The sequence below is a fragment of the Melitaea cinxia genome, chromosome 12 (genome assembly GCF_905220565.1).
Source record: "Melitaea cinxia chromosome 12, ilMelCinx1.1, whole genome shotgun sequence".
Taxonomy (NCBI): Eukaryota; Metazoa; Arthropoda; class Insecta; order Lepidoptera; family Nymphalidae; genus Melitaea; species Melitaea cinxia.
The window spans coordinates 12,577,988-12,599,512 of record NC_059405.1 but is presented as its reverse complement, the minus strand read 5'-3'; the positions used below and the strand labels follow the sequence as shown (position 1 = coordinate 12,599,512).

Below are 21,525 nucleotides of genomic sequence, written 5' to 3'. Positions count from 1 at the left end.
TCGATTATTTCCCATTTACATTTTCGAAGTCTTGCTCACTTTTTTGTTGAATACTTTCCTTTACTTCGATAATCGTGTCATATATATATATTACAGTGTCATCAATAGAATTTTATAATTTTTTATTGTAGGTGACGTCGAAAGTTCAAAAGTACTATCTATATCAGAAATAATTTTTTCACGTTTAATCGAAGGTTACGATCATATATATTATATTTCATTAGAGTTTGATAAATGATATGAGTGTAAGCGAAAAAGAGGGTAGTGGTCATAGAAGCAGTTATTAGCAAGTATTAATTCAAGTTTGATGACTCGTTTGCTTTTGACCTCACGTACGTTGAGCAGTATAAATGTCACTGTATTGTTGTGTACATCCTTAAAAATTTATACCATCAGAAATTGACGAAGAAAAGACAGATTGTATTAGATTATTTGTAAAACTTTTTAAGTCAAAAGACAATTTAAAATCACTGATGTAAAATTTAAGATCACAATTTGGCGTTCTTACTGTACAGATTATAATGTTAATGTTCACAATAAAACGGTAACATATAAGGGGTCATCCATAAATAATGTCACACGAATTCCACGACTTTTTTAACCTTTCCCGTCTTTGTCACAGATGGTCACATTTATGAGACCCCCCCCCTAGTGTTACGTCATGCATAATCCACCATACTCATGAAATATAAAATTATTTTAATACTAACAATTATATATATGTATATTATATTTTGAAATGTGATGTGACAAAATTTTGTATACCCACCCTTTGTCACATAATGTCACTTTGTGGACCCCCTACCTCTAGGTGTGACGTAATTTATGGATGGCCCCTAAGCTTGCTCGCTGTATCCTGATCGCGGCGCCCTACGAAGCGCGGCGTCGCGCGCGCGCTGCTGCGGGGCGTCAGAAGTTGCTGTCGAACACTCCCATAGAGCGAGTGATTTCCTCGTCTCGCAGGCAGCAGTCTAGGAACTCGTCCAGAGTCAGCACGCCGTCGCGGTTTAAATCCATTTTCTAAAAAAATACATGACAAAAGAACTAGTATTAGGTTAGGTACCAATAACACATACTAAAAAGTTAAAAAGTTTTAATTCAATGTCTCTATTTTTTAAAAATTTCATTAAGTTTTCATCCTTCAATCTATAGAATAGGTGCAAAAAAAGTCAAGGTGGCACAATCAAGGAGCCGCACGTTTTTACTGTGGCATTGGTGATGTAAAATATTGAGATTAAATTGCACCTTCGAAATATTAAGATTAGATTAAATTCTAAGATCTATATATCCGCAAACTTGAAATGGACCAACGTTGCGGATTAAGCCATAACCCTTCTCCCCAATAGAAGAGATTTATGCTCTGCAGTTGGACAAGTTACAGTACAGCACAAGACAGACATCACCGACACATTACCGGTAACGCCTTTTAAAAATAATTTGCATTTTATTAGTACCTAATTGTGTTGCCGTTCGCATTGTAATAGGTTATAATATAATTGTATTGGTCGCAAACGAAAAAAAAACCGACTTCAATTACATCGACAAGTCAGTAATACAACGTAGGTAGACGAAAAAATAGTCAAGTACATACGGTTTATCAAAGATTACTCAAAAAGTTGTTATCAGATCTCAATGAAATTTAAATGTGACCACATGATAAACATCAGCTTTCGATTAAATTAAAAATCATCAAAATCGGTACAACCAGTAAATAGTCAAGTAAAAATAAAAATAAGTAAAAATTATTAGATATAACTCAAAAAGTAGTTGTTAGATCTCAAATAAATTGAAATGGGACCAAATGACATACATAACCTTTCGGTTAAACAAAATTCTCGAAATCGGTCCACCCAGTCAAAAGTTCTGAAGACGAAAGTTCTGAATCTGAATATACATAAAAAAATACAACCTCCTTTTTTGGAAGTCTGTTAAAAATATTTTTTTGCAAATTAATACATTAGTTATAATTATGTATATTTATTTATTACTTATTACTTTTTTACACGTACCTGAAATAATCTTTCGACTTTTTCTCGTACAGCTTCGTCGTCAATCATTGGTTCTACAATTTTACCCATTAGATCATAAATTGCCGTTACAATCTCAGTCATTTCCTCTTTAGTTATATATCCATCACCGTTAATATCGTACAGTGAGAATGTCCATCTTAATTTCTCTTCTAAAGTTCCTCTTGATAATACAGACAGGCCAGTGACGAACTCCTGTAAAAAGTTGTTTACATTATTGCAAAAACTACTTCGAACTATGTAATGATTTTTTGATGTACGATTCCTTTGTTAATTTAGTCCTTCTACTTATAACTCTTCTATAACTCATTTACATATTAACTTTCAACGATTTGTATTTATAAAATTACATATGATATTTGGATAATTTGTTTAGTTGTAAAATGCTTCGTTTTTACAAATCTTAAGTCGTTAAAATATACAAAGCTTAACACGCGAACTAAAGACCATATTAAATATTCAAATGTTTATATTTTTTATGTAGGTATAAGTTCGTAAATTTTAGATAAAGCATTATTTGTACCTCAAAACTCAGCAATCCACTTCGATCTTGGTCCAGTGTATTGAAAACGTAGTGAGCGTACTGGGCTGTATTGGCTGAAAAATAATATTTTCACGTTTATTACAAAAATAATTCTTACAGTTTCTACTATAAATGAGTGTTCGTTTGAAAACATTATTCATCATCATCACATCACATCAACCTATCGCAGTCCACTACTGGACATAGGCCTCCACAAGTTCGAGTCAAAAATGGCGTGAACTCATGTGTTTTGCCCATAGTCACCACGCTGGGCAAGGCGGGTTGGTGACCGCAGGGCTGGCTTTGTCGCACTGAAGACGCTGCTGCCCGTCTTCGGTCTGTATATTTCAAAGCCAGTAGTTGGATGGTTATCCTGCCATCGGTCGGCTTTTTTAGTTCTAGGGTGGCAGTGGAACTGTGTTATCCCTTAGTCGCCTTTTATGACACCTACGGGAAGAGAGGGGGTGGCTACATTCTTTAATGCCGTAACCACACAGCATCCAAAACATTATTGGGTTGGAAAAATTCGGTCTGGCGTTTTCAAAGCCTGGTAGTTAAGAAAGATGAATTATTACACTATGACGCATAGAACCAATGTTTTCAGTATATTAATTATGCGGTATGCCTATACTTTTAGAGAATATATCGCCATATTCTTTTTTATTTCGTTCGCTTCCCACAATATCGATTTAAAAATATTTTTGTGTTAGAAAGCTTTTATATATTATTTAGTAGGTATTATTACAAAATACTTATAGACCTTGTTATAACTCATAGAAATGGATCAGAAACAAACGACTGGGATTTTAATTTATAACTTATAAGTTCATCTTTTATACTTGGTTTGTAAACTTAGTCGAATTGAGAACCTCCACCTTTTTTGAAGTCGCTCTCAATTTGGTTAAACAGAATGTTCGACTCCTAACTGCCTTCCTTCAAATGTGTGTGTATGTGTAATAGATCACGTTCCACGTGAAAGACCATTTTTAAATTTGATTTTGTTTAAATAGACGAGCTAATTTGATAAACTCTTTTCGCATGATACCTTTCGTGAGCGCTTAAGCACGGCTATAATATATGCAAATAAATAAAATTAGAGTATCTTTTTGTAATATTAAAATAGCCGCTTTTTACTAAATGCATATGGATGTATACACGATACTTGTACCAAAATAAGATTTTTCACAATTTTTGTCTGTCTGTTTCGGCTAATGTCTGAAACGGCACGACCGATTTCGACGGGACTGTTACTGGCAGATAGCTGATGTAATTGCGAACTGAACAATATATTTTTTCTAATTCCACGCCGACGACGTCGCGAGCACAGCTAGTAAACAATAAAAAAGTTTCTACGAGAAAAATAATTCGTTTCTATATGCGGTTCTTTAGTTGTATGCCACTTTAATGCAATTACGAGTCAAACAAACTATATATTTAGATTCATACTTTTATTCCTGAATTTGTATAATAATTATATGTACACAATATTGGTAGAATATGGTGTATATTTAATTTATAAACTTTTTATTTCTCATTGTTGTGAAATACTTATTTATAGTTATGACGTAATTAGATATTTCTATCACGACGCAAAAACGATAACTAATTTTATCACTAATGAGATAGGATAAACATAACTAAAATAAACAAATAGTAAATAAAAATACACATTTATTACATTTACTTTATTTCAGATAGGTACATCAGCAGTTATAAACCTGACATTTGGAATGGACATAAGTCCAATAAATTACAGTTAACCACATAGAAATATGGAAATGCCTTAGTGCTTCAGCATTTAAAATACTGGCTGATTGTAGAAATGTCAACTAAAAATTATCACAATGGAATAATTGTTGAAGTTACCTAGATCATTTGGTTTACCTCAAATATCCATCTTAATTACATTAAAATTTCCGAGACATAATACAAAGGAAAAAGGAATTAAAGAAAATTATGTCTCAGAAATTTGTAAATTTTTTATAAAGATAATAATGTATGTTGGTATTAAAATTAACTTAATGTTAAACGTTTGAGATGGGCACACTGGCGATCTTCGCACATGGACAGTTCTTAAGTTATAATTTACACTAGAGCCCCTCCCGTCTGCTGTTGGTACACTTCTATTGTGTCACCCTCTTCCATTTCCAGTGATGTGGGCGTGTCATTTTCGTTGATAGGTTGTCCGTCAAATCGGAATCTGACAACTTGCATTGATAGACCCTAGAAGAATGTAAAATTTCATTAATTAATAATTACATTGAAGTTTTTTTTCTTCATAGAACATTTATTTTTATTTACACTGAAGATTTATTTTTAAATTTTAATTAAGTCAACTTTTGATGTCAATATATTATATTACAAAACCGTGTAAATTTATTTTCTTTATTTTACTTAGCAGGTAATTCGTTATTTTTAGCTCATTTCTATTATGTTTATGTTGACATTTGAAATGAAGGTAAGTAAAAAAAGCTGGTCAAAGATTTTTCTCTTTGTTAATTGTAATTTATAAATGTCAAGTTAACTTTTTATTGTAAGTTACACATGAACCCAAAAAATAAGGGTCTATAAAGAAATACTTTTATTTGTAGAATTGCTGCATATAACAGTAGTAGTACACACAGTCTATTATATTATATATATATTATCTATTCATTAATTTACTGAAGTGAATACACCTATTAAATAAATAAAAAAATAGGCTGTTTTGAAATTTTGTTATAAATTTCACAAGCATTTTATACATAAGGATTAGCTGCTCTCGTCGTATCATCATGAAACAACAAAAACGATAATGCGTATTATTTATAAAAAAATGTAGGCATAGGTTTTTGTTTATTTCATTCATTCATCAGATGGTGTGATATTTTACCAAATAACTTTTCATGACATTTAATTACTTATTTCGAGATTATTAATGAATGTAGCTTTCATAGAATAACATATTAGACATTTTAGTGAGTGAGAGCATTTTATAATAATTAGATATTGTAAATCTGTTATAAAAAAATTGGATTTATGTATTTACAGAAAAAAAAATGTGATAAACAATGCAACAAAAACAATTGAGTGACTTTAGTCATTGCAATTATTAAGTGTAAAAGGTTACTAAAAAATGTACTATGATAGCACTCACAAAATGGAAGACTATAAGTTGGATATAAAATTATAAGGGCTGAAGAGCATTATTATTTGCATTGGCAATATTTAATATAATTTTCTAACCAGTGTTGATCAAAATAGAAATTAATTATGTTCAGGGTTGAATTTTATAATACATCATGAGAACTTCCTTCACATTAGTGTAACAAGCGGAATTGTAAGCTAAATACGCCGGTAATAACTTTAGAAACAAGACAAATTACTACACATTCTATGTATAAATATATAAAATAGAACAAAGAATATATCACTAAGATACTAACCGCTCTATCACAGTACGCATTCATCAACTTTCTTAGAGGTGTGTGTTTCTTTATTTTGAATTGGACAATAGCATTATCCTGTCCTAGTACTTTTAAGTTGATGTGTTCGCTTTCTCCCTGAAAATAAAATAATTACAAATCACTTACGACGCTACCCATAATATTCAACATTCAATAAAGAACAAATAACCACATTGAACCAGGAACGCCATGTCTGTAAGCTCAATCATGATATACAACTGATAATACGTTAAAGATTGTACCTTTTTCTCATCAGACATCTTGAAATTTTATATTTATTGTTTTCTATTAACACAAACAATATATAATTCAAATGAATTATCAGAAAATCACTTAAATTACACAGTGACAGTTTAGTGGTCCGGTGGCGTGGTAATGGCGTCCGTTCGAGTGGCTTGGAGGAAACAGTCAATGCTACCAACATATGCGCAGTATGGTAGTAATGGCGCGCTTCTGCGCAATGAGTGACATTCGACTTCGACTCAATAAAATATCACAGATTCCACACAAATCACTTCCATTACATAAAATAAATTATTTATTTAAACAATTGACATAAATTATGGGAGTTGCATTTATTATTGCGTATATTTGTAACAACAATTACATTTTTTGGAGTGTTTAATCGAATACTTTTGAACTTTGAATGATGTTCATCAAAGAGTCATCATTTTAGTTTTTGTATTACATGAAAATGATATGTAACCGAACCTTTATCAATTAAAAATGATTTTTTAATAGTTTTTTGACTTCCGTTTGGAATGATACTGCCAATATTAAATTTGAATACAAGAATAGGGTTGTCACATATTGTTAAATTTTATCGGAAATGAGTAGGGCTGTTCCATTACTGAAATCCGTTTTTTATTGTTTATCGTATTTTAAAAATCTCACGCGATTGAAGTAATATATTTTAAATATTGTTATAAGTTTTTGAGTTTTGATACAAAGAGGCCTATATAGACAAATAATTATAAATAATAATTGGATAATGTTTATTTTTATCATTTAGACAATTTTTCTAGCTTGTTTCTAGTTCACCAAAATAGATGTTTTTCATTAAGTTTTTTTTTAACGACGGACATAGAGCAACACGGAGGAGAGTAGCCCTGCAGGCCTAGCATGCACGCCACGACAAAATTTTGTCGACCCCTTTTCTCGTATTATCTCTCTATGTCTACAGTAGCTAACATGCGTGCACGCGATACTCTTCTCGTTACGTCAAGAAGAGATAATCATTAAATTTTAGTGATCTGTGATATTTATCTCTACGGAAGCTAACATGACATCGTAATTTTGTCGAATTTTGTCGTTTTAGGAAGAGAAACTTCTCGTCTTCAATATTATCGACGAGAAAGACGATAAATAAAAAATAAATAAAACCGGGTGCCTATTTTTTGTATACCATGGCGTTTCCCTATTTTAATTATATAATTTCGGTATACGAAGAGCGGGAAATGCGAAAAGTCGAGTGAAGTGTGCCATATAATGACACAAAAAACGTATTTGCGCCCTGTTGCTTCTTATTCTAAATAATAATAATAATAATAATAATAATAATAATACTTTATTTTAGACCAAAGTATAAGTCCATATTGGGTTAGTACAACAAGACAAGACAACATTCAGAATAAAAAACAAAACAAAATTATATTTAAAAAATCAATAACTAAAAATAAAATTAAATAGAATAAAAGTAAAATCAATAATCAAAAAAAAAAAAATTCAAAAATTCAAAAAATTTAAAAAAAAAAAAAAAAAAAACAAACAAACGATGCGTGATAGAATTACAATTATCTAATGTGCGACAAGATATAAAGCACAACACGAGCATATTGTTTTACATATATAATTAAATTCATTTACTTATGCCGTTTTATTTTCCATATTAGAGTTTTTTAAATTAGATATACACTTTTTATCTTAGCCAAAAGGCCGAGAACATTTTTAAATAAAACATGTGTCACTCGTTTGAAATTGGTCAATAACCTTGTAAATTCAACTTTACGACATAAGAAATAAGAATGATATTCAGTTGTGATTATGGTTGATAATGTTTCTCTACTCGACAAGGCGAAGTCTTCGGAAGAGAATTTTGTCTCTCGTAGTGCGCATGTTAGGGTAATCGAGAAAATACTCGATGTAGACATTATCTTTCTCTCTCGTCAAGAGATATCTCGTTGTATGCATGCTAGGCCGGCTGGTGTTTTTTACCGATACAAAACTGTCTGGCATTTTTTGCGGTAGGAAATTACTGCTTACTATTATTATTGCTGACTTTATCTAATTCCCACACAAAAATAATCGTCTGTCACTACGAAACACACATACTACTCTGTGTCATTACAGTATAATGACACGCCGCAACTACACTAACAAGTTGCTTACAGCCATGGTTGTAACAACTGTCGATATGCATTATCGATAAATTCAAGTACTCGGTTAGGGAAATAAGGTTTTTAAAGTGATACAAATGCAAGATGTTATTATAAAAATAGACTTAATTTATTATATACTACAAATCAAACATCTTCATGTAAAATAAACGATTATAAAGAGTAAAGATTTGATTGTTTGTTTGCTAGCATTGAATAGGCTCCGAAACTACTGGACCGATTCAAAAAATTATTTCACCGTTGAGAAGCTACACTATCCTTGAGTGACATAGGTTATACTATATTTTCAAAAATATTAGGGATCCTTACTAAAACTCCAATAATGTAACCCAAGGGATAAAAAAATAACCTAAAAAATTCCTTACATTGCGTGCGCTGCAAAAACTAATGATAATAGAAATATATAATGTAGTAAGACTTTGTAGAACACATCATTATCTACAATAATTGTATTGGTCACAAACGAAAAAAAAACTGACTTCAATTACATCGACAAGTAATACAATATACGTAATATATACGCGTTATCAAAGGTTACTCAAAAAGTTGTAATCAGATCTCGATGAAATTTAAACACGACCACATGATAAACACCAGCTTTCTATTAAATTAAAAATCATCAAAATCGGTCCACCCAGTCAAAAGTTCTGAAGTAATATACATAAAAAACACAGTCGAATTGAGAACCTCCTCCCTTTTTGGTCTAACTACTATAATTATGTTACAATACGTTTGGTGCAACGTTGTTGTGCCAAACAATGCCAGTCTACAATAAACAATTTAAAGTTAACATACATTTTGAGTCATCTGCTAGATTGAATGATTTGTTGATGACTCTGAAAGGATGGACATTGTTAATTTTCAAAGTTGATAAATCTAAGCTTCATTTCACTACTATGACCAAGGTGAACCATATCTTGATTACCTTGTACATGAGACAAAAAAAAAACTTACGGGACAAAAACAGTGTGGCGTTAGTGTTGGTTTGGTGCCCTCAACTAATCCTTCTATTGTTCGCCAACACTTGAAAGTTAGTGGTATTGATATGATCTGAACAAATCACATTATTTTTTGTGTGCGTCATGGTTAATCTGTTATTACAAATTTTTTCCATGTATCGCTTAAATTTGGATTTTTAGAAAACCTGCCAAATTTTTATATAAAACATTATGGTTGAAGTTCACATTAAGTAATTCTAGTAAAATGTATTAATACTCATAATACGTGTATTATATTTAATTTAATGCAATTTTATTATATAACTATGTTTATTAAAAAAAGCTAGCAATATAATATTTTAAATAAATCAAAATCTCAAAAATGTCTGTCTCCTCTTTTGCCTTTGCCGTTTTTATCGATAACCATCTACAAACAAACCGGTAACAACACTATCGCTCGGCGATAGTGACTTCTTGGAAATAGACTCCGATCAGTCGCTCGACCGATCCGCATATTGTATGAGGGCGAGCAACCTGTGTTGGTAAACAAATCGAGTCAACACGACCGATAATATTTGTAATTTTTAAGTTTAAAAAAGGTTTAAAAGAAGTATACAAGTAATAATGTGATTAAAAAATACTTACGTATGAAAGGTAACGCCATGTTTCAGTAAATTTGACGTGGCAGATCTTTTTTTGCAGCAAAAAAACAGAACAATTTGGCATTTTTTGAAGGACGTTGATTCAATCGCGCAACTAGATTTAGTCTAGTAATCAGTGCGGCTGCAACTAGTTTTATTGTATGCATATGGCCATTTGGCCTTATACCTTGACAGAGGGGAACGCCTGTACATGGCTACTCCACTCCGTGTTGCTCATTGACATAGCGTAAAACAAAGTCGCTTCTCGCTGTCTGTCTGTCCCTATGTATGCTTAAATCTTTAAAACTACGCAACGAATTTTAATACCGTTTTTTTAAAAAGGTAAAATGATTCAAGAAGAAGATTTATATGTATAGCACATGATAATATAGTATAGAAGCACTGATAATTTTAGAGGTTTCTAATGTGAGTTCGTAAATAATAAACAGATTTTTTTGCCCTTATATGATATACGGAATTGTATATCATAAAAAGGGCCTACAAAAAGTCTGCAATGGTATATATCTCTTTCCTAAGGTTGAATCTCAGAGTAATTTTTTTTTATCGGGAAGTAATTTATTCAAAAAATTTCTTTATTTGTATAGCTAATTTGTATCAGTATTAATCAATATCTAGATAAGTATATTAATTACCTTGGCCATTTAATGTAGATCAAAATTGTGGTCATATACCTTATTTCATTTGAATGAATATTTTAGAAGTATTCACTGATCTAAAATTACACGAAACCAAAAAAATAAATAAATAAATAATAGAGTGTGTGCTTAAGGCCGCACAGCAGAAATGAAGACTGATAATGAATACTTTATACGTATAATAGAAAAAGAAGATTAATGATATATTATTACTTAAATAAAAAACATTTTAAGCTTTGGATATGTCAACACAGTCAACCTCAGTACACAAGAAGGGGTGCGGGGTAGGCGGAAGGGGCTTAGCTTAGCTCGTGTAGCTGCGCATCGGCATACACAACTAACTTAGCTTCGCATATTTTAGTTAGCTCACTTAGCTTACTTTGCATAGTTTGCATTCTGCACACAAGTAAGCAAAACTGCGTAAGCTATGCGAGCTAAACTAAACTAACTTAACTTAGCTCTTGGTCTGTAACCAGCTTTAGAAGTGATCGCACGTATTTCGGAGCTATCCAATTAATTATTATATGAACGTGGCTTTCAGTGCTAAGATGAAACTTTTGTATGAAAATAATTAAAATTAAATGATAGCCTAAATAACATTTTGTAACGACGTACTATCACTGACGAAGCACCAACAAATTGTTCAAAGGACCCCGTGCGAACCTGGGTTGGGTCGCTAGTTAATTATAAGTAGTAAAATTTAGTAACCATCAAAGATTTCATAATTTATTAGTGTAACTAATATTTTAAAGAAAATTACTTTTTAATTTTTTTTAGCATTTTGAGGAACGCATTTAGGAGTCGATGACTATACATATAATCAGAATATAAAATTCATCGTGGGATTTTATTTTTTATTATGTTTTGTTATTTTCTCATAATAGAACTGAAGTGATTTAAAACATTTTTTTCATAAATTCCGTGTTTATTTTTACATGTATAGAATAAATTAAAAAAACTTAAACTTACAAACTATATTGCAGATACAAAATACATTAGTTAAGAACAAGCTAGTGCTTTGTTCAGTGGTGATTATCATGGAATTATGAGACTATTAAATTATGTTTTGACTACTAAATTATGGTTTGTAACATACCGGATTATTCTAGACGTTAGATATTATTATAAAATTTTATTATTTGATTTAAATTCAATTTAAATTAAATTATTTGTTGTGATTGATCTAAATTATGTGTCGTGTAACGTTCTTTTAGCATAATATACATTCAGTTCAATAAATTTTTTTTCAATAAACGACATATCAAACTGAGTAAATAGAAACATCTGAAATTTATCTGTTTTTTATAAAACGTTGAAACATAAAAACGTATTTTTTCTGGAGTACTTTATAGCATGTGATTGTTATATCCCCTGAATTTTGCAACGGAGGCCGTATGTCGTGAATCGTGAATTTGTGGCCAGCTGTAACCGATAACAACGATGCCAGGAATTATCACAACCGTCCCACATTTATTGTTCGAATTGAAACGGGTTACGTGATTTGATTTTCGGATTCAAACCTTTAGAACCTTGGTACCTGGTATTCGAAAGGTTCTTTATGTGACTTTTTTTTTATTTGAAATAATATGTAATAAGATCCTTGATCATTACATTCAGAGGCTTTTACCAGCCGCGTGTCAGTAAGAACCTGCATTACCAGATTTGTAAATAATAAGAGCGAGTTCTATTGTTGCTACAATGCATGCAGAAAAGCTAACTTGATATGACCGATTTTATTTAAATTATATCTGTCTCTGAATCTGCTTGGAGGTGTTAGTTTTCTTACGATTTGTATGGATTATATCAAAATTCTATATCTAGTAACTAATTCAGAGAAAGATTAATTATTAAGAACTAGTTAATAAATAATATGTATTACAAAATCATATTTAGTTTTATATGGCTCATTGTCTGTCTGCAATTAAAAATTGCAAGATTATTATAATAATAACTACGTCATCAGATAACATTTTAATATACTAGAGAAGAAGGTGTAACACGTTTGTTGGAAAACTTGAAACTTTGATAAGACAGTCTGAAGTTCCAAGGTTTTATGTGGGATGATTTTGACGTAGACGAAGGGGCTCATAATGGATCTTGTTTAAAGGTTAAGGTATGTAAAGCGGCTTATTTTCAATCAAAATAAAAATATTTTCAAGTTATAAAGCTTGTTATTTGTAAAAAAAAATCTATTTTTATAAATTAGTAATTTTTATAATTACGGTTTTTTGCCTTTGAGTTAAGCTGTTCTTTCCATCAGAAAAAATCAAATATTACCTATATCATTATGCGAACGTAGGTACGCAAGTGTTAAGTAATTTACTATAGACGATAAGAAATCTGTAACTCTATATCGATATCAATAGAAGTGCCGAAATGTATGTTTGCACATATCTTTTTTTTCTAAATAATAGTTTATTAATAATTAAAAAAAAAACAACTTTCGTGGTAAAAATAATGATCATAAATATTTTTATTTTTGTTCAATATTGCCAAGTGTCCATTAAAAAATTGTAACAAAATCGATATATTCACTTAAAAAAAAAACAAGTGTGCTTTAGACTACATGACTTAAGTAAAACCGTCCATCTTCACTAACGTAAATCTCCCTCACCCGCTCACATCTTTCGTAACGCTCTCGTCACGCATTCACCAGCTTACTCCCCAAGTCAAGCCGTGCATAAAGAAGTTTTACTTCAGTAAAGTGACGATAAAATTCTTTGAACACTACAATGTTTTGCAGAATTATTCCTCTATCCAAACGCACACGCTTGGCAATATCGCAGTCAAGCTACATTTTAAAGCGGTTGGAGTAACAGATACTTGAGTCATTTGAGCACAACTCCTAAGTACCACGCTCCGATCTTGGTCCACCTATTTCGTAAAATGTATTTTCTTTTTCATAAAACCTCCTTTAAGATATTTACTTCTTAAATTGCTAGAAGTATTTTCTAGAGAGTATAATTTAAATAAAGCAAATAATTTTTACGTTGATTAAAACTTTCTATTAAAGTAGGAGTAAGTTTGAAAATATTGTATGTTTAATTATTAAATTTTTATAATAGTCGTCATTTTATTTACTTAAAAGCATTAACAATTAAATTGAATTAAAAAAAACAATACTTTGTAGCAAATAAAGACTGTGTGATACAAGCAAAGCCACGCAATAGACATAGATAGACAGAAAGAAAGACACACAAGCAGAAACTATAGTTTTTTAGGAAAAAATGTACCTTACAAAATAATCATAGTGCAAGTACAATAGATTGTTCTCACTTATTTTTTTTTTACATTAAGTGAAATTTTTACATGTTGCTTGTGTTTAGTATTGACGTTAATAAATAAATTAATCGAATTTTGTAAATATTGGATTTATAAAGTATCATGGAACTTTATTTCATAATATTCGCGTCCTAAATACACAAGTGGCATACATATTGGCCGATGCAAAGCGTCCACACCCAAACACTCAACTTGATAGGATTACCTACATTATGTGATGCGTTTTTCGTGTTCAAAGTATTATACGTTAACGTCAAAATTATATTTTCAGCAATGTTTGTTTTGTTTTTACCGCTTTTTCTTAACCATATATATTATTTTTAATGAACTCGTTTGTGGGTTGTCTTAAATTTATTGAGTATTGCAATTAACTAAAATGTTACGTTTTTTCTTAGGTTCATTGATCAATTCGTTTATAATTGTTGTCACTTATTAGAGATAAGTTCGCCCTTGCCAACCACCTTTGTAGAAGTGATTTGTAATTATGTTTTTTCAAAGTGCAATAAAAAATATAACTAAACATCCAACCCGAGTGGGAATCGAATCCGGAATCGCCGGTGCTTGTGACAACAACGTTCTGTGTGAACGGAGCCTTGTCATAAAATATTTACAATAAATTAAAAAAAATTAACTTACCCAAGTTATCTGGGGCTTGAGCCTACTATTGCAATGGTGTTATGTCATAATGGCTAGTTTTGGCACTATTTAGTGTATTCAAATGCAAGTATGTATATGGTCGGTATCAACTGAAAACTATAATCGTAGGCACTATTACCCTTATAATATATTTACGAGGATTCAGAGAGGATTGTGAAGGAGTCAGCTAACTTCTATTCAGTGCAAAAATTTTTAGCCCGTGGAATGTTTAGAAGTTAGAGATACCAAAATCAACCACTATAACACAATCAACAAGGAATAGAAAATTCGTACCCCTAGTGAGGTTATCTTCGTTTTTGATCTTTGCACTCGTTAAGGGAAAATAAAATACAACTATAAATGCACATACATATTTTATTGAAAAAAAAGAATCCGTAATGTATGAACGAAGTGAATTTTATAAATAATTCTTTAGTTTTGTTCTTGCTCAGCGTCAACCACGTAAAGTATATTGAATCTATAATAAATATTTAGGAACGTTACTACGATGTAAAGCTTTATATTTCTTTACAGTTTAAATACGAAGTAGACGTGATCTTCTCAGATCTGTTTAATGGATTAGATATCCATTAGATAGGATCTGTATGTTACAGATAAATCGCGACAAAGTTGGCTAGGAAATTTCTAGCTACGTTATATTAAATTCGGCAATCGTCATCCTAGCCATCCTTTGTCATCTTATTCGCAATGAAATAACGCTCATTTTGATTTAAGATTTATTTGTAGTTATGCCAGGAAAATAACAGACAACTTAAGGTTTGCATTTTTTACAGGTTTTATACTGTCGGTAGGTTTTAAATATATTTTGAAAACTCGTAGGTGCATTTTTATATAAAAATAAACTTTCAATTTTGAATTCAATATAGCCTGGCCAGGATTTTTCAGTCAACCCTTTCGCGTTTACTTTTCTTATGTACTAAAATAAATATAAAATAATTTTTATCATTAACGGATGAAAAATGCAGAATGTCAGATCTCTTACTTTATCTATTTTACTGAATAAAAAATGAAGTTGAGTTTTGATAATTTTAACAATCGACGTATTCGGCATGTGGTATACAAAATGTGGTAATACAAAAAGTGTGCCACTTAATTTTATTTTTAAAAATGTACTATAAATGTACCACATAAATGTACTACATTTGATTTTATTTTAAGTGTTTTAAAAAATAGAAAAGATGATTTTTGTTTTTGTTTCGCGTATTATTGCGTAACGAATTTACGGCGAATTAAGTTAACTAATCAATAAAATGTGCGGCTTTCTCTAAACATTAATACGGCACTTTTCATCTTAAAAATTTTCATAAGTAGTTTTATTTATTGATTTGGAGGATAATAATTAAATGCACTTTTACGTCAACGCATATTGCATACACTGTTAAGAAATTAATGACCACTAAGATGCTTCCCGATTTTTTGTACTTACCTCCTTGTGGAAAGAACTGTGAGTAGATAAGTTTGAAGGTATCTTCCCGTACTACGCCCGTTGGACATTCTGCCTTGAATCCTCGATACAGCCTTTTCAACTCAGGTTCTGTGAAACGCGTGGCTCGACGCAGCGCCGCGATCGAGTCAGGCCGGTACCGTGGTAGTTGTTCACCCAACTCCTCGAGTTCGGAATCTGAAATAGAATGGTACTGTTAATATAAGTTTTAAAATTTTCACGCTGTGAGAGAGATACATATGTATAAAAATGTTGCGGTTGTTAGCAAATTATAAAAAAAGCTTATTATAGGATAGGTACTTATTATTGCGCCAATAGTTACAATTTACATTACAATTATATAGAAATAGTTAAAACGTTATTTTGCTAAAATAAATAATTTTACGTGTGCTTAAAATTATTTATACGACCGTCATTTTTTTATTGAAAAAGAAAAGGGAAAAAGGATGGTTAGGTAGGGATGTGACATAAAACAATCGATTAATAAATAATTGATTATTTTCATTTTAAAATAAACGATAACTAAGAAATCGATTTTACTAAGAAATAAACATAAAATAATCGAATCATTTTATTTTATTTTATTTTATTTGGGAAACTTACAGCTAACATTAACAATAATATAAATTATAACAACAGAAGGCCATTGACAAGTTTCCATGTGTAGCAATAACTTAACAATAGTGTTGTGTTGGACAAGTAGGAAATTAAAATATTAAACAGTATTCATAAAATTGTTCATAAAGAAAGGAAAAAAAATGTGAGCAGACAAAGTTCTGTGTTTGTAAGTTGTATTGTTCGGTTAATTTTAAACTTTTAGCTAACAAAGCTTTGACAGAAAAAGCGTTTATTTAGTAATTGCTTTAATTTAGCAGAAGTAGTGTGATATACATCAATATCACACTCGCTGGAAATCGATGGATTTTTTTCTTTTCTTTTTTTTGGGTCACCTACCAATAAAACAATTGATTAGTAAATAGGTGGGATATGTCATGTACAACAAAAAATAGTGTGTGTGTACTTATGAATGCACGGAAGAAGTTATACTTCATTGGCTAGCTAACTTCACGTTGCTAACTTTTTCTTCGTTGACCAGCCAGCTTCAGGATGTCGGATTTTTTTTGTGACGGTGTGAGCGCGCGTCTTAAAAATTTACTCTCATCATTTTTCCATTTATTATTTACCTCATCATTTTTTTTCATTCTAAAAGCTCGATTAATTAAAAATCGTTATTCATATTTCGATAATCGATTATCCAAAATCGATTATAAGATAGTCATTTCTTATAATAATTAATTATTTTTTCACATCCTTAGGAAACACTCAAATGAGTCTACCCATATTTTTGTAAAGCTTTACCTCTGGTGAGGCTCAAAAACAACAAATTTACACCCAATTCTTTGATGATACGGTTATAGCAATAGTGTTATTAGGTACGATAATTATGTCTAAGCTTGTCAATAAGACTTGTGTCGTACTAGGTCAGGAAAGTGATATTTAAAAATAAAAATAATTAATAATTAATAGATAATTTTAGATCTTTTTAAAATAAATAGATTACTGAGAGATAGATTTCTTAATAAATAATAACATCACCCTACTACTGGGCATAATCCTCTTTCTCCATCCCGAGCGGGAATCGAACCTACAAACTACCGGGACACATACGTGGGACACGCAACCTCTACACAGAGCAGTTGTTATTTATTTACAGGTTCAAAAAATAATTTAGAAATCGATTTTTCATACATCGATAAACGATTATTTAAAGTCCATTATAAGGAAAAATAATCACTCAGTAAAAATATCGATTAATTTTTCATATCCCAACGCTTAAGGGACTGGAAAAGATAGCACCGAGGAAGAAAGACGTAGACTGAAAAGAAAAATATTTTGTATTAAACGATTAATTATTATTTTTCAATAAATATATTACTCAACGCAGCAATCTGGTAAGTCGTTCTATGTTTATTTCGATTCCAATGAGTATGACTAGAATCTAGTCACAACGGTCACTACAAACGCTTATGCTTTTTACAGGACTTACCGCGATTGTCATTTTAAAACTCTCGAGACTGAAATATCGGAAATTTCAAATAATGAAACTAGAATCTTAGTCTTATACAATTACTAGCGACCCGCCCCGGCTTCGCACGGGTGCAATGCTAATACTAAATATACTACAGATTGTTTTTATTTATATTGTGAAACTAGCTTATAGCATGGTTATTATTAACATAATAACAATATTCAAATATGCGTCGTTAGATTACGCGTTGTTACAGAATGCGTTGAAGAAATAAAGGTTCACTGCTCGTTCCCCGTAGGTGATAGCGTGATAATATGTAGCCTATATGTTGACCCGACTTCTTAATAATATTCGTGCCAAATTTGAAGTAAATCCATGCAGTATTTTTTGAGTTTATCCCGGATACAGACAAACAGACAAAAATTCTAAAAACTATATTTTTGGCTTCGGTATCGATTGTAGATCACACCCCAAGTATTCTTAAAAAAAAAATTCAATGTACAGTTTTGACTTTCCTACCATTTTATTATATACATATTATGTATAGATCCTTTCCCTACATGGGGAAAGAGGCCTATGCCCAGTAGTAGGATATTACAGGCTGAAGCGTATGTAAGATTGTACTATTTATAAAAGTAAACGAGACATCTTCGAATTCATTCATGTTAGGTCAATATTAGTACAATAGGTATTCATTTTTGATTAGCCAGAATATTGACCGTGAGAGAATAATTTATTATCGAAAATTTTAAGTCAATTTAAAACATAACTTTTTTTAAACTACGTGACTTGTTCGTTATTATTTGATTATAGGGTATTAAAAAGTACCTCTAATGTCTTTAAATAGCTTTTAAGCATATATTTAATATGCCATAATGCCATTCTAATATCCAATATCCCAATATTCGCAAACTTGCAGTAAAATAGCGTGGTGGATTAAGTTCTGATCCTTCTTTTACATGGAGAAAGAGATCTATGCCCAGAAGTGTAATGTTACAGGCTGAATGGTATGGCAAATATAATTTAAAATAATGATCAGTCCAGATTGCAGAGTACCGAGAGTCATCGAGGCGTTCATTATACATAAGACGATAAATATTTGCACCTACGGATACATCAGTAAAAAAGCTCTTGTATCTAGTTTCTGGAAACAAGCATAAGAACAAAAGCCCAGACGAAGGAAAAAATCTGTTTTGCTTATATGTCACGTACGTCATGAGCGCGAGATCGAACCCGCGATCACAACTACGCGAACCACGCAACAGCCAGTGCTGAGACTGCAGCGCCATCTTGGCGTCAGAAAAGCGTTGAACCTCCGATCTTATCAAATGGTTGTACAGGTCACAAATTTTTTATCGAGATCAGTGCTTTTGGGTTGTGTTGTGTGTGTTTTAAAGCCTCAGAATAAAAATTGTTTTCATCCTCCCACTGGGGGCCATCAAGGAAGAAGTGCTGTTTTACTTTTCTACGTATTTATACATATTACACTCCAGAGAGACGTATCTATCTTGTATATTTTGTTATATCTTTATCATCCCAAAGTTGGTTAATACCAATAATATACTAAAAGCAATCATCATAAATGTTTGATTGAAGTGCAGTAAACACTGCTATTGATTATACAGCAAATATCATCGAGGGAATGATCTTTCCATTATCTTTACGACGTATTAGTAGAAATGTAATTTAATTCCCCCTCAACATATACGCTTACTTTCATATTAGGCGATTTGAGGTTAATGGTCTGTACCATTAGTAGCCGTGCTAAGGAAGTGTCTACTCTACTAAGAAGTGGATAGAAAGCCTTTCTTGTATCCTTTTGAGATTCGTGCTTTATCGACAAAGAGCTGAGGCTTTGTTCACAATGAAAGCTGAACAATAACCTAAGATCGTGATCTTTAGGCGGCTTAGACGTGCTTATCTCACTCTATAGAGAATCTCAGTTAAACTGTAATTATGAATTGTTAGATATTTAGTGATTAAAATATCAAATAATTTTACTAAAGTTATTACGACCGCTCTGGTGTAATGGTGCGTGTGCCAAGTCGACGGCGCTTAAACACCGACGGTCGCGGGTTTGGTTCCCGCTCGGAGTCGATATTATTAGTGTTTATGCAAATATTTATTTCTGGTCTAGTTGTTATGTTAGTTCTTGTGGGTCTCCCCACTGTGCCACGGAAAGCACTTTAAACTGTCGGTCACGGTTGTTCTAATGTAGCAATCGTTACTCATATTAGGGAATATATTCGCGGGAAAGAGGTCTATGCCCAGTGGAGGGATATAACAGGCTGAAGCGTAGTGATTAAAATATAAAATAATTTAATAATGTTTTTACTATTTACAATATAAATAAGAAATAATTAATTATATATTTATCAAAACAAAATTCATTAATTTTTATAAAACGGCTGCATCCCAGCCCCCCGGATTCCTTAAGCAGCTTAAAGTTCATAGAATATCGTGCATGACTCAAGGGAACTCGGAAATCTCGGACTGCGCATGTGAATGCATAACCAATGCATGTTCACTTAGATATCTAGGCGTCATATTAGACGAAAAGCTTAACTTCAAAAATCACATTTCAATGACAGCAGGCCGAGTTCGTAAGCTTGTATACACGATGAAGCTGCTGAGGGAGTCCGCCGATACTCAGCTACTTAGAATGGTGTATTTAGCACTTTGTCAGTCCGTATTGAGCTATTGTATACTTGCGTGGGGTGGCTCTGCTAAGTCTAACTTAATACTGTTGGAAAGGGCGCAAAGAGCTGTTTTGAAAGTGTCATTGCGAAGGTCTCGACGGTACCCTACTTCTGAACTCTTCCGGGAAGCTCAAGTTCCGAGTGTCCGGAGGCTTTTTCTAATGCGTGCTGTCACATATGTCCACATGCAGAATTTGAGATCTTTAGATCGCGATGATATGATTCAAAAGCGAATTTATAAAATGTCTAAACCTCGCGTCAACACGGCGTTTGCAAAGAGATTTGCCAGATTTCTTCTACCGCACATATATAATAGATTATCGGGACTCTGTGATTTGAGGCACAGCTCTATTAAAGAAGCTAAATCTCAGGTTCATAGGCTCTTGTTATCCTGGGATTACGACAAGTCGGAAGAAATACTTCGTGTTTAGGTAATTGTAGTGGACTGTAATTTTGCTTGCCGTCCGACCCCAAGAGACTAACTATTCGTAGGACTACTGATCCCTCTGACTCTTCTGCTCGAGCTCACTTTTCACACACACATACACACATACACACACACACACACACACAAACACCCAAACACACACACAAACACACACACACAAACACACGCACACACTAACACACACACAAACACACACACACAAACACACACATACATACACACACGCGCACACACGCACACACACACGCGCGCGCGCACGCACACACACACACACAAACACACACAAACACACTCAAATACACACATACTAACGATACACGTAACGTACACACTTCAAGA

General features: G+C 32.0%; 2 protein-coding genes across 2 annotated transcripts in view; both read right to left on the bottom strand.

Moving 5' to 3' along the window:
* Nucleotides 1-418: 418 nt before the first annotated feature.
* LOC123658384 (Kv channel-interacting protein 4-like) overlaps nucleotides 419-21,525 on the bottom strand; it is a 107,649-nt gene continuing 86,542 nt past the window's right edge. The window contains exons 2-5 of the mRNA XM_045593814.1: nucleotides 15,993-16,187; nucleotides 2,551-2,624; nucleotides 2,010-2,222; nucleotides 419-1,020 (exon numbers count right to left, since the gene is read on the bottom strand). Of these exons, the coding sequence (XP_045449770.1) occupies nucleotides 910-1,020; nucleotides 2,010-2,222; nucleotides 2,551-2,624; nucleotides 15,993-16,187 (593 nt within the window). The 3' untranslated portion in view covers nucleotides 419-909. The remainder of the gene's footprint in view (nucleotides 1,021-2,009; nucleotides 2,223-2,550; nucleotides 2,625-15,992; nucleotides 16,188-21,525) is intronic.
* Nucleotides 4,221-6,466, bottom strand: LOC123658382 (small ubiquitin-related modifier 3). Its single transcript, XM_045593813.1, has 3 exons — nucleotides 6,239-6,466; nucleotides 5,976-6,092; nucleotides 4,221-4,773 (listed from the first exon to the last, which is right to left on the bottom strand). Exons 1-3 carry the CDS (start codon nucleotides 6,254-6,256, stop codon nucleotides 4,636-4,638), a joined length of 273 nt encoding a protein of 90 aa, XP_045449769.1. The 5' UTR covers nucleotides 6,257-6,466; the 3' UTR covers nucleotides 4,221-4,635.

Excerpts from the sequence above, each read along its gene's own strand:
- LOC123658382 (XM_045593813.1), bottom strand. Across the intron at positions 4,774-5,975 it reads ATGCGTACTGTGATAGAGCG|GGTCTATCAATGCAAGTTGT; the intron begins GTTAGTATCTTA and ends ACATTCTTCTAG.